Raw genomic sequence first — 15,206 nt, 5'->3', positions numbered from 1 at the left:
TGGAAATTTTTGAGATTGTAACTAGTAGAATCTATAAGTAAGAACCAGTGGATGCGGAATATTTGGACTTCATTGAGGGGGGAATATACTGGTATGGATAGAGAACTGGTTGACAGATTGGTAACAGAGTTGAAATAAAAGAATGTTTTTCCATGTGGCATCAGTGCTCTGGTCCCACCTAATCATAATGTATATAAATTACTTGGGTGAGTATAATCAGAATCCCTACAATATGGAAGCACACTCTTTGGCAGAGTAAAAGCAGAAGTTGCTGGAATTAGTAACATATTAACAATAATTCCCATCATTAAGATATAATAAATCCAGTTTGCAAATTCACTTAAAGCACTTGCATGAATTCTGCCATTCCACCATCAGCTTTGTTAAAGCTGATAAAAGAGGATTCTTGCGAAGACACTCTCTGTTTTAATTTAATGGTGATTTTGAAATGCTGTATTTATGATACCAATAAGAGCTGATAAATGATAGTATGCAGGACCCTGCTAATGACATTTATGGTTCTGACAGGACAGTCAACCTTGGAGACTCAATAAAACCAGGGATGCTTTGGAATTTCATTTAACCAAGGAGTGAACTGTTTCTAGAAATTTTTTTTTGTCTATTTTATTTCTTGACCATCTTTCGTATCAATCTTTCAATCCATGCTCCTGTTAGTGTCAGAGGGCTTTGATGCAAAGCTCTGTCAGGTTGAGACATGATATATGAAACATAGTTTTGAGGGGAAAATGACCTGTGGGGCCAAAATTTTAATATGGCTCATTAGTGGGCAAGATATTGTGATGCTGATTATTTTATCTGTGTTCAAGATTATGCAGACAGTATGCAAACTTCACACTGCTTGCTTATCATAGTTAAGAAATGCAGCCCACTGCTAAATATGCAGCTAACTGGCTGCAAATTCAGCATAGGCCCAAATGTGTGTAAGGCTAGCAAGAAGTACACCTAACCTGCACTTCTTTTAAGACAGACTGTACATCTTAAAAGGGGAGCTGCATATTATCAGCAGCTGGTGAAACTATTTGTACAATATTTCAATGAGGGAATTTGAGTATCATTGGAGGAACAGAGCACAATAGAAACAGGAGTAATAAACAGGAGAGACTGTTTTCATAGATGACACAGTCAAAAAGGAATGAGCGCATTTGGCTGCTAAGGTCAGAACGCAAGGACGTGATTGCATTGGTGAAAAAAGTTCCCTGACTTCACACAGTTGATCAAGTCAGTGACTGTATTTTCAGTGATATCCCTGCCACTGCACAACCACCTACAAATGCTGAATGACAGTCAGCATCAGCAATCAAGACTCAGAATGCAGAAGTTATGGTGTAGTTACTGGTTAGACCCCACTTTGTCTACTGTAAGCAGAACTGGGCACACCTTAGGAAGGATAAATTGGCCTTGGAGAAAGTACAGAGTAGGTTTACCAGAATGACTGGATTTCAGGGATTAAGATACAAGAAGAAATTATACAAATTAGGTGTGTTTCCTGTAAGGTTGAGGAGTGATCTGATCAAAATCTCCAAAATATTAACAGGAAAAGACAGGGTAGACAAAGATAAACTATTTCCACTGATTAAGATTCTAGAACTGCGGGCACAGTCTGAGAATTAGGGCCAGACCATTCATGTGCAATGTTAGTAAGCACTTCTACACTTAAAGAGTAATTGATGTTTTAGAACACTCTTCCACAAATGGCAGCTGATGCTGGACTGTTGTTAATTTTAAATTTGAGAAAGATCCATTTTTGGGAAACAATTTGAGAGATATGGGCCAAAGGCAAGTATGTGGAGTTAAGCCACAAATCAGCCATGATTTCATTGAATTTTGGAATGGGCTCAAGGTACTGAATGATGTAGTCCTGTTCCTAAGTACAAGTACAGGAAGTGCTTCCAAATACAGAAAGTTGAGCTTCAGGTTTTGGAGCTCAAGAGGTGACTGTCTTTGTCTTTGTTAGTTGAGGTATAGATTATGAGAGCAGGGAAGTTATGTTGGAGCTGTATGAAACTTTGGTTAGGCCACAGCACTGGTCACTGCACTGTAGGAGGGATATGTTGTACTGGATGGGAGACCTAGTAGAGATGTACAGATTATGAAGGACATGGACAGGGTGGATAGAAAGCAACTGTTCTCCTTTTGAAGGGTCATTAACAAGTAAGCACACTTTTAAGGTGAAAGGCAGGAGGTTTAGAGGGGATTTGAGGAAAATGCTTTTCCACCACCCTCTGGGTAAAGGCTGGAATGCAATGCCTGGGAAGATAGTTGAAGCGGGTAACCTCACAATCTTTGAAAACGTACTTGGATGAGCACTTGAAATATAATAACTTTCAAGGTTATAGACCAAGTGCTGGAAAAGTACAACTCATGTAGACTCATGTCTTTGATGTAGACTCAATGGGCCAAAGAGCTTGTATTGTATGATTCTGAGAGAGGTCCTTTCTTTCCTTTGAAATTAAATACTTGATGGCATAGTGAACATTGAGCATTCTTTATAAGCAGGTTACAAAGTTCCTTGTTGTGTTGGTTAGTTGAATTATCCTGAACTGATTCAGAGAGGTACAGCACGGAAACAGACCTTTCGATCCAACTTATCCATGCCAACCAGATATCCTAACCTAATCTAGTCCCATTAGCCAGCACTTGGCCCATATCCCTCTAAAGCCTTCCTATTCATATACCCATTCAGATCCCTTGTAAATGGTGTAATTGTACCTGCCTCCACCACTTTCTCTGGCAGCCCATTCCATATACGCTCCACCCCCTGCATGAAAAAGTTGCTCCTGAGGTCCCTTTCAAATTTTTCCCCTCTCATCCAAAACCTCTAGTTCTGGACTTCACGTGCCCAGGAAAAAGATCTAGTCTATTTACCCTATCCAAGCCCTCATGATTTTATAAACCTCTAATAGATCACCCCTCAGCCTCCAACACTCCAGGAAAAACAGCCCCAGCCTATTCATAACTGAAATCCTCCAACATTTGCACCGTCCTTGTAAATCTTTTTTGAACCCTTTTAGGTTTCACAACATCCTTCCAAAAGGGAGACCAGAATTGCACACAATATTCCAAAAGTGGCCTGACTGATGTCCTGTATAGCTTCAACATGACCTTCTAAGTCCTAAACTCAATGCTCTGACCAATAAAGGAAAGCATATCAAACGCCTTCTTCACTATTCTACCTACCTGTGACTCCACTTTCAAGGAAATAACAGCATGTGATTTGGTGGGATAGTTTAACAGAGTGGCACTTTTTTTGTTACTGTGGTGGTAGATTTAAAAGCAAAACATTGTTAATTTTGAGTTCACAAACTATGTACCCTTCAGTTTACAACAACACACTCTGAAATCTTAAAATGTTAGTGAAGAAATAATAGATTCCAAACAAGGATACAATTCACATTTTATTCAATAATCACTCTCATTTAAGATGGATAAATAAATGTTATTCTGTTCAACTGGCACACCCAGCTGTCCTCCGAGGATTAGCAAATCCATGTTTACCTCAAGAATAATTGTTTCTTGGGAACCAGTTACAGACTATAATTAAATTGGGAGTTCAGGCAACAAGAAGTTAATGCCATCAATTGAACCCGAAAATAAATGTTTTAGGTGTTCAGCAGGTCAGGTTGCAAAGTCATGAGAATTAATGTTTCAGGCCAAAAGCCTTTTGTCAGAAAAATGAAATATTGCACATCTAACAAATACAAACGAAGGGATATGGCTGGGGGGAGCAAGAAATCAAGAGTGGATCTTGAGGGAGAGGACATGTCAACACGGAAGCCTTATAAGCACCTGCTCACTCAAATGAAAGCAAAATTTGTTCTTCATTTCCAGCATCCACAGTATTTTTACTTTGTATAATTGGAATTTTAGATAAAAATTACAATTATGAACTATGCGTGGGGTATGAACATCTAGATTTAATTTTTCTTGGTAATTTGATCTAAAAGTTTGAAACTCCATGTTCACTGTAAACTGAAAAATTGGGGTGCTTTTCTTGGCAGTTCAATTAAGCATTTAATTGCTCATAACAGTGAAACTAAAGACCAACATTTCAAAGTTGGGAGTAAGACTAGAATTTAAATAGTAAACAACAGGGAGCTCAAGCTTGTAGCCAGAAAGGAAGTGCACAGCAAAACAATAACCTATCGTATATCTCTACTATCGAGGAGATCATGCCATTAGCAACAAATCCCAGTACACTACATTGATAGAAATGTAAGTAAATCTTTATTTGACGTGCAAGGAATGTGTGTATGGCATTTGTCAGTTTCAAGGAAGGAGTTATATCTTGTATGAGGAAATAATATATTTAAAGAGGGAAGGTACTGGGCTGATGGAGAAGGGGGCACTGGGTATTGTGGAAGAAATGATCATTTCAGAATGCCTAGCAGGGAGGGGAAGACATGTATTGTGACAAGGATACAGAGGGGAGTGTTTGCTTTCAGAAAAAGGAGGAAATTTAAAGTATGACTGTGGGAGATGGCATCACTCAGGCAAATGTTACAACAACAAAAAAGATGCAAAATTGGATGGAAGGAAATACACCTTATATACTCATGTATAGGTTGATCTCATGTATAAGTTGACCCCTTATTTTGGTCAAAAAATCTGGTATTTTTAATATACCTTGTGTATCAGTCGACCATAGTTTTTTAGGGGGTCTCTTCCTAACCATATTTTTGATTCAATACCTGTGTCATCACGTTACACGCACCAGCATATATGTACGCAATAGTTAAATAGTTAAATTGAATGTTGATAACTATATATTTACTATATTTGTTATTTTACATATATTTGACCTGTGCACGTAAATATCTACAGTACGTTATGGCAGCCCTCGACTTTGTCTTTCTGCTATTGCCTTAGTTTCTTAGAAGTAGGTGTCGCGTACTGTTGTGCTTTGAACTTATTGTGAATTCCCCCAAATTTTCCGACAAAATGGCATCACAAAGAAACAAGCTTACACTACAATTTAAACTAAAAGTTATTGAAGTTGCAGGGAAGAACAACAATAGCATAGCTGCAAGGGAGTTCTGTGTTTCTGAAAAACTTTTTCAATATTGGAGGAAAAAAGCCACACAGTTAAAGGTTATGCCAAAACAGAAGTATGGGAAAACCAAGGAAAGCTGAACAACTGGCCACAACTAGAAGAAAAGATTGCTGACTGGGTAATTCAGTGTTGTCAGATCGGAAGCATAGTGACTGGACAATGCATAAGAATATGCACCAACGTAGAAGCAAAAAAAAAATGGATTCAATGATTTCAAAGCCAGTGCTGGAAGTGCAGGAGGTTTATGAAAAGGTATGATTTAGTGTTTAGATAGAAAACCAAGATGAACCAACGTCTACCAGCAGAACTTAATGACAAGTTAATTAGGTCCATCGCTTTGTCATCAGAAGTTGGAAGAAAAACTGGTACAGGCTCTCATGCATCAGCAACATGGATGAAACCCAAATGAACTTTGATATGTCAGAGAACAGAATTGTGGACAAGGTGGAAACAAAAACAGTTTTGATTAAGACTACCGGCCATGAAAGGAGTCAATTCACTGTGGTACTTGGTTGTATGGTAGATGGAACAAAGTTAAAGCCTATGGTGATTTTTAAGCGGAAAACTCTGCCCAAACAGAAATTTCCGAAAGGCATTGTTGTCCTCGTCCATGAAATAGAGCGGATGGATGAAGGAGGCTACAGGACTTGGATTCAGGAGGTCTGGAATATGCAACCAGCTAGACTTAGAAATGCAAGAGGGAACAAAAAGCTTCAAAAGTGTGGCTCCATTACTTGCAACTGTGAGAGTAGATTGTCGCATCCTAGAAGGAGATGAAAACTGAAATTATTCTGAAAGCCTTCAAAAGGTGCAGAATTTCTAATGCTTAAGATGGTACAGAAGATGACTATTTATGGTCAGATGGCAGTAATGACAAATCAATTGATGATCTCCTTGAGAGTCCAGATGAAGATAATCCATACACAACAAGATGCTTGACGCAGACGACTAGAATGAATTATTCAGTGGTGCAACTGATGAGGACAGTGAATTTGAAGGACTCTGGACTTTTGCATGTACCGGTAACTTTTTGTTTTAAGCAGCTATCCCATAATATTTGTGATATTCACAGCAAAAAAAACTTTTCTCACTGTTTATGTTGTTTTACATAAAATTGTTATGAAATTGTTAATAATATATGATAAACACTTTATGTGGTCTTTTTAAAAGAAAATACTGTTTTTTTTGTTTTCATGAATTGTGTATTGTACAAATACCTCTGATAGATGGCCTGACCACCTGTTGGTATGCCTACGAACTTCTGTATGTATGTGTAGACCTACATGCACTTAAGTTACTGGTAACTTGAATACGGTACAACAGTACTGTTCTACCATTGCAGGCAGAATGAAGACAGTTAGTTATTTTGTAGATAACAATTCAATAATGGCCATAATTCATTTCTCCTTATTATTTTATATAGAGATCTGGCTCTTGTCTATTTTTTGACTCATGCCAAGCATGAATTTCAACCCCTTGAAAACAATACCTCATGTATAAGTCAACCCCTAATTTCAGTGTTTAAAAAAAGTCTTCAAAACCTCACTGATACATGAGTATAAACGGTAATCAACAATGTTTGCCTTTCAGCTCCAAGGGGCGAAGCCCTTCTGAGAACTGTTCAATTCTAATCACATCAGCTATGGTATCCATGCCTTTAATTGTCAAGCTTTTAACTGCAATTTCCTCTCTAAACACCTCTGCTGCTCTTTGCTTCTTGTAGATAATCCTTCAAAGGATTTATCCTAAAACTTTCATATAAGACCTCACTAGCCCAGTGTGCCTTGGAAGTGTTCTCAACAGATTCAAACCTCTTGTTAGGCAGCCAACTCATCTGCAAAGATCAACAAATATCTATTTAGTATTTAGACTCTGATGGATTTTTAAAAAATCTGTTTAGACAAGTTATTGACATACCTCGGAGGCAGATTGGACTTGAAATTGGTCTTCCACCTCAAAGGTGAGACACTATCACTGTGTAGAAATGGTATGACCCACCAAGGGACAGGTGGGACTTGAACTGGACTGTCTTCTAGCCTAATGGTAGGGGAACTACCATAGTACTGTAAATTGACTGCCACAGGTCTTGAAACTATAATCTTCCATTAACATTCACAAACATGGCAAAGTCAGAAGCCTTATCCATTAGGCCACATGACAAGCTGAGTGTGCCTGTACTCCCAGTGATTAAATGAGATCAGATATTTTCAGCCTAGTATGACCATAGTTAAGGCCCTGATTATGTACTGCACTCAAATGTGATATTCATCAATTTTAGCAAGCTATCACCAGCTCTCCAATGGACCCACATATCATTGTCTTAAAATTGTAAGAATAATTTACAGCATTATTTTAAAAGGTAGATCAAGGGTGGTGTCTGCTTCTGAAATATGGCTTGTACTGATTTGACTATTTTGGCCTTGTGCAGGACTGGAAATTTGTGCAAAGAATTCTGTTTGGCACTGTAGTTTTGATGTTTGGGTTGCCATTTGACAAGGGAAGAAGGAACACCAACAGGAAATAGTTCATAGTTACATCGACAGCAGAAAAAGGAGGCCTGATACTACTCAATGCAATCCGAGGACTTAACATATGCAGATTAGGGAACGGTGAAAGAAGACAGTGTTTTATCATGGGGATTGTCACAAAGCTTCATTATTTGCTATTGGAAAAATGACCACAATTCTTAATTGTTATATTTCATTCTTATTTTACAGATTCTAACAGGTTGATTCACACTGCTAATGTCACTCACTGTGCCTAGTTTCATTGAGCAGGTGCCAGATGCGTTCTGTGACATAGTCTATAACTTTGTCCCCTTCCCAATAGAGATTATTTTGCAGGAAGACATAGAAAGTAAATCCCATTGGTAAAATCCTCATCAAAATCCAGTCATCCTGGAGCTAAATTAGCATCATTTACCTGTTTTAGCAATTGAATTAATGAGTCCCAATGCTTCCACTCTTCTAAAGATTGCATTCAGCTCAACGGACTGAGAAGTGGCAGATGGAGTTTAATTCAAATAAATGCGAAGTGCTGCATTTTGGGAAAGCAAATCTTAGCAGGACTTATACACTTAATGGTAAGGTCCTAGGAAGTGTTGCTGAACAAAGAGACCTTGAAGTGCAGGTTGATATCTCCTTGAAAGTGGTGTCGCAGGTAGATAGGATAGTGAAGAAGGCATTTGGTATGCTTTCCTTTATTGGTCAGAGTATTGAGTACAGGAGTTGGGAGGTCATATTGTGGCTGTACAAGATATTGGTTAGACCACTGTTTGAATATTGCGTGCAATTCTGGTCTTCCTTTCGGAAAGATGTTGCGAAACTTGAAAGGGTTCAGAAAAGATTTACAAGAATGTTGCCAGGGTTGGAGGATTTGAGCTATAGGGAGAGGTTGAATAGACTGGGGCTGTTTTCCCTGGAGCATTGGAGGCTGAGGGGTGACCTTTATGGAGGTTTATAAAATCATGAGGGGCATGGATAGGATAAATAGACTTTTCTCTGGGGTGGGGGGAGTCCAGAACTAGAGGGCATAGGTTTAGGGTGAGAGGGGAAAGGTATAAAAGAGACCTAAGGAGCAACTTTTTATGCAGAGGGTGGTGCGTATATGGAATGAGCTGCCACAGGAAATGATGGAGGCTGGTACAATTGCAACATTTAAACAGCAATCTGGATGGGTATATGAATAGGAATGGTTTGGAGGGATATGGGTCAGGTCGTGGCAAGTGGGACTAGATTGGTTTGGGATGTCTGGTCGGCATGGAAGGGTTGGACCCAGGTGTCTGTTTCCATGCTGTACATCTCTATGACTCTTTAATTGGTGATCCGGAAAACGGTCACTTGCAGATTTGTGACCTCTCACCTATTCCTGGCAAGTCACTGGACTAGCTTTCTGGCACCAGGATGGTCATTAGCTAATGTGTTTGTGTGGGAGCAGATACATTGGAGAAGGCAGAGGATTACTTTCTCATAAAACAGACATTTCCATTAGCCCTTGTCTCCTTTACATCTCTTACCATCTTTGCTTTCCTCAAAAAACCCACTGACCTCCTTTGTCCTTGTAAACCACCATACAATCACCAAGCTACTTTTCCTCTCCAAGGACAATTATGAGTGAATGAAAGCTAGTGTAAATGAACTGGCAACTTAGGTGAAGGGACAGGTCAATACAGATGCAGTAGCAAACATTTAAGGGATATTCCAAAAAGAGCAGAATAAATTCCAACAAATAAGAAAAATCTAAGAGAGAGGCCCATCATCCAGGCAATTAAAACAAAAACTCACATAGGTCAGAATATATATATAAAAACAAAGAATTACTAAAAGATTAACAAAGAGGGACAAATTAGAATATTAGAAAAAGTTCGTCAGAATTATAAACAGCGTTTCTTCAGATATTTAATAATTTAAAGGGTTAATAAGTTAGTTTTGGTCGTAAAGAAAATACACCTAGGGAATTAGTTACGTAAGATAAAAAGATGGCAGGTTAATTCAACAGTTATTTTACATTGGGCTTCACAAGAGGATACAAGTAGCATCCCAGAAATAGCTGTATCTCTAGAGTTAGAAGGGAAGACATAACTCAAGAAAATTATAACTACCAGGGAAGTAGTTCTCACTAAATTGTTAGAACTGCAAGTTGACAAATCTGCATATCCTATGGATTTCATCCTAGGATCTTAAAAGAAGTAGCTAGTTAGGATAGTTCATGTGTTGTTGGTAATTTTTCAAAACTCATTAGATTTTAGATTTAAAAATAGCCAATGTAACTCATTTATTCAAAAGAGGAAGGATGCAGCAAGAAGAAACAGCAAGTCACTTATCTTAGCATCTGTCATAGAAACAGTATTCGAAGCTATTATTAAAGATGTTATTATAGAGCATTTTGTTAAGTTAAAGGTAATTAGGCAGATCCAACCTGATTATGTCAAAGGGAAATCCTGTTTAACTAATTTACTGAGTTCTTTGAATAAATAATTTGTGCTGTTGATAAACTAGTGGATGTACTGTATTTATATTTCTAGAATGCATTTAACAAGATGTCACCTAAGTTATTGTGAAAAATCAAAGCTCGTGATAGCAGTAATATACTGACATTGATAGAAGCTTGGCTTGATAACAGGAAGCACTGTAAGCAATTCAGAAAAAGTTTACTGGACTAAAACCTGGAATGAGCAGATTGCCTTAAGAAGAAAGTCTAGTAGGACTAGGCATGTATCCTCCAGTTGCAGCCGTACAGGACATTGGTGAGGCATAGGTTTAGGGTGAGAGGGGAAAGATTTAAAAAGGGACATAAGGGCAGTTTTTTCACACAAAGGATGGTGTGTGTATAGAATAAACTGCCAGAAGAAGTGAAGGAGGCTGGTACAATGACAACATTTAAAAGGCTTCTGGATGGGTATATGAATAGGAAGGATTGGAGGAATATGGACCAAGTGCTGGCAAATGGGACCTGGTTGACATGGACGAGTTGGATCAGTGGGTCTGTTTCTATCCCGTACATTTCTATGTCTCTATGTGCTAAGTACAAACCTGAAAGCTTTACTATAAATTGAGGCAACTATGAGAAATCAGAATGAAGATTGTCACCAAGGAAATATTGCAGCCTTCTTCATAGTGAACTTGTCAGACATTGATATAAGGGTGCAATGTACTTGTTCAAATAAATGTAACCCTATACATGTACAGAACTAGTGAATATAAAGTAGTCTTTATAAAAGGGTTTTTTTTTTACTTTCAATTACTAACTATTTTGCAGTAAGGCAAGAATTTCTAATTTTAACAGATGTTTAAAAAAATCAAACCAAATGAGATTGTGATAAATCTCAAAAGTATAATATGAAGTGATCCTTGAAGTCGTCTGTATTACTAAATATCAATACATCCTAACATGGAATGCAGACATTTATGTCAGTGTTTTAGATAGTTCAATAAAATTACAAGGTGTATTTATGATTATAGGACTTAACAAGCAAAGTCATCTGGCATCCCGATTGTTAGAGATCAGCCATACATTGGAAGCCATACACTGATGCTGGGAATTGCCTGGCAACTTAATCTTCTGATGAGCATTCCTTAATTCCTAAGGACTCTGCACTAATTTACAGACAGAAACTTAAGATATCTGGTTTGTTTCCTGGATAGTTAGCTAGAATATGCTAGACAGGTTAAAAATCATATCCAACTCCTGTGTAACTAACAAATGTACCTTCTTCCCCCAACAATTCTACCCACTCACCCCCTGAAAATTTATTTGAATATCCCAAAGTTTTTCAGAATGCAGCAGTTATCTTAAAAAAAGTTAGCATGGAACCATTTAGGCAAAGCTAAGCTATGAAGAAGAATTCAGATATAGTTTAACTGCATTTCTTAAGAAGTTGTTCTTAAATGTCCCAACCGGAACTGTAGATAAAAATACCTGCAAATGAATGGCGATTATTGCTCCTAGAAGATACAGGTCAACTTATGAACGTGTTATGTACTCCAATATTCTTAAAACATATTTTTATAATACATGGCTCAGTATTGAAGAGTATTATTAAAATATTGAAAAATAAGTATTAGAAAGAGTGCATAATATATACACTTATTATTTAATTTCCATCATTTTCCTTGAAGGATGGTTTTCTGTTTTTCCAATGTTATTCTGAATGAAAGCAATGCTATGAGATTCAAGAAATAAGGACAAATGTCAAACTTTCATTCTAATATAATTACCATCATGTATTCCATCTTTAAATAAACATCTTACTTCACACAAATTCATTTGACCTTTATTAATCCTAGACGAACAGATTTTAACTGAGTGAAGCAGATGCACAATGAGGATGCTCCACCAAGAGTTAGAATTACTCGTACACAGGTTTCAATCAGTTTGTAAACCTGCTAAGCAGCAAAATCAATGTAAAGAGGATGCTGACAGAACATTAACTCAATTTCTTCTAATTTTAAATGCACTTTTTGAGACTTTGATAACATACAAATTTAAGAATGTAAAACCCAAGATAAGAACTGGTATTTGGATTGCATCTTTGATTTTTAAGATAATTGGTGGAAGGTTATACACAGTATTGATTGGTTACAAAAACCAGTATTAAAAACAATTTCTCAATTTTTGTCTTACAAAACCTTATGCTGAAAGTACTTATATTTTCCTTTAGTTTTATACAGTATATACTAAGAAACAACATCATTTAAGCAGGATGCACAGATTATTTAATAAGCAATCAGACTGTCAGAGGAATGCTTTCCTCTAGATTGCTCCAATCATTTATATTATCAATCTCACAGTATTTTGTGCTAATATGGCATTTCAGATATTGTAATGACCTTCCTTGATAATAAACATCCAGTACCCCACTGCAGCTTCAAAGTTACAACTTTAACATTTGATTTTCTCATCCACAAACATTCATTTATCCAATGGCCTCCATAGATCCTAGACAATTCTTCAGGAAACAAAAAACTCCTCTAGGGTTGTTACTGATTGCTTCACTGTATGAAACGGACAAGCCAACCCAAAGGTAAGTCATTGCTCAGACTTTTTCTCAATGACAAAGCACCTGGTCATACTGACTGCCTATTTTGATGACAAGGGTATGAATGAGAACTTTTAGGAAAAACCAAATGCAATAAATCTAACATTTGTCAGACATGTTTACATTAAAATAGAAAAAAGAATTGCAGGTTTTTTTGAAATATTGTCTTGGAATCTGAATATAAAGATTATTTTTACATAAAAACATTTTTCCCTGCCTTCTATGTTCACATCACAATTTACTGCATTCCATTACATCCATGCCTCCCAACCGATCCACACTCTACCCAGAATATTTGGGTCCGTAGCTTGATCAATCAGGCAATCCACCTGGCGTTCTACAGAAAGTCCTCCTTCTGATTCTCTGGCTCGGACATTGTGGTCCTTGTCTCCCATGGCTACTGCCACGTAGCTAGCATAAGCCTTTGACTTTTCATGCCCCAACTGTAGTTCATCTCTGAAATGAAAATAATTAACATGAATTTGAGAAAAGGTGATGTGTGCATAATTTTTAAATATGACAAATTCAACATTGATATCTCTGAAAGTAAAGAGAAGAAAAAGCCCTGAATTTTTGCAGTACAATTAACAGTCCACATTATTATGGAAATAGTAAGCACCGCAGATATTGGAGAGTCAGACTCGACAAAATGTGGCACTGGAAAAAGCACAGCAGGTCAAGCAGCATCTGAGCAGCAAGAGAGTTGATGCTTCGAGCATAATCCTCGAGTCCTGATGAACGGTTATGCAAGAAACGTTGATGCTCTTGCTCCTCTGATGTTGCCTGATCTGCTGTGCTTTTCTAGTGCCACACCTTATTGACCCCAGCCCTCATCATTATGAAAAAGTAAACTTGGAGAGCAATGTCCAGCAACGTTACACACACAATTAAACATGGAAATCAAAAAATTGTTGTCTGAATTGTCTATCCCTCCTGAATGTTCACTACAGTCCCTTACTGAGAGACTTAGAATTTAAACACATTATTCAGCATGACGTTGTTGTATTTATGTTTTTAAATCATAGAATGGTTACACCATAGAGGATGCCATTTGTCCAGCTGCCAATGCTATGCAAGAACAACTTATCTGTCAGTTTCTTCAGCCCCTTTCCTTGGAACTTACTTATTTTCAGATAATTATTCAACTCCCTTTGAAAGCCATGATTCAAATGATTTCCATCACATCCTCAGGCAGTGTATTTCAGATACTAAAAACACCCTATGTAAAAAAAGATTATCCTTACGTCATCCTTTAGATTCTTTTGCCTTTTACCTGAATAAACTCTAATTTTCAAGAAACATATCTGTGGAGAGAGAAACAGTTAAATCTTGCCCTGCCCTACTCCTAATCCTAACCATCAAGGATTTGTGGACAAATATCTGAGCTTCCCAGAGTACTGTATTGAGTCACTGATTGACCACTTGTTTACCTTGTTATTTGTTCGAAAGTACATCACCTCACACTTATCAGGGGTAAATTCCATCTGCCACTGATCTGCCCATCTGACCAATCCATTTATATCTTCCTTTTCTAAATTCATTTGTGGGACTTTGGCGTCACTGGCTGGCCAGCATTGATAGCCCAATCCTATTTGCCCTTGAGGTAGTCGTGGTGAGCTTTCTTCTTGAATCACTGAGGTCTATTTGCTGTGGACTGACCCACAATGCCAGTAGGAGGAAATTCCAGGACTTTGACCCAACAACTGTGAAGGAATGACGGTATATTTCTAAGTCAGGGTGGTGAGTGGCTTGGAGGAGAACTTGTAGGTGGTGACGTTCCCAAGTACTTGCTGCCCTTGTCCTTCTAGATGGAAGTGGTCATGGGTTTGGAAAGTGCTGTCGAAGGATGTTTGGTGGAATTCTGCAGTGCATCTTGTAGATAGTTCACACTGCTGCTAATGAGCGCCGGTGGTGGAGGGATTAGAATGTTCATAGATGTGGTGCCAATCAAGTGGATTGCTTTGACCTGGATGGTGTCAAGCTTCTTCAGTGTTGTTGGAGCTGCAACCATCCAAGCAAGTGGGGAATATTCCATCACAGACCTGACTTGTGCCTTGTAGGTGGAGGATAGACTTTGGGGTGTCAGGAAGTAAGTTACTCGCTGCAGGGTCTCTAGTCTCTGACCTGCTCTTGTAATCTAATTCCTTCTTCCTCACTGTCAACCACCCGACGAATATTTGTGTCATCTGCAAACATATCATCATCCACCCCATTCTCATCTACATAATGTACAAATATCACAATTATAAGGGACGCAGTACCAACCTCTGGTATGTCACTGAACACTGGCCTCCAGCCACACAAACATCCTTCTACCACCATTCGGTTTCCTGCCGCTAAGTCAACTTTGGCTACACCTTGCCAATTTATATTGGATCCGAAATATTTTTAACTTCTTTATCAATTTCCTATATAGGACCTTGTTAAAGGCTTTTCTGTAATCAATATAAACTACATTGATCCTCATCTACATAATTGGACACCTCTTGGAAACATTCAAACAGATTAGTTAGGCATGACCCCCCTCTGATAAAATCATACTGACTATCCCGATAAAACCTTTTCTAAATGGAGTTTAATACTCTCCATCAGAATTTT

At 37.9% G+C, this 15,206-nt stretch overlaps 1 protein-coding gene across 1 annotated transcript in view; it reads right to left on the bottom strand.

The window, feature by feature from the left end:
- Positions 1-11,831: 11,831 nt before the first annotated feature.
- Positions 11,832-15,206, bottom strand: part of prkdc (protein kinase, DNA-activated, catalytic subunit) — a 238,657-nt gene continuing 235,282 nt past the window's right edge. The window contains exon 86 of the mRNA XM_060824031.1: positions 11,832-13,064. Coding sequence (XP_060680014.1) covers positions 12,860-13,064 — 205 coding nt within the window. The 3' untranslated portion in view covers positions 11,832-12,859. The remainder of the gene's footprint in view (positions 13,065-15,206) is intronic.

This window comes from Hemiscyllium ocellatum, chromosome 4 (assembly GCF_020745735.1).
Source record: "Hemiscyllium ocellatum isolate sHemOce1 chromosome 4, sHemOce1.pat.X.cur, whole genome shotgun sequence".
NCBI lineage: Eukaryota > Metazoa > Chordata > Chondrichthyes > Orectolobiformes > Hemiscylliidae > Hemiscyllium > Hemiscyllium ocellatum.
This window is presented reverse-complemented; position numbering and strand designations above follow the sequence as displayed.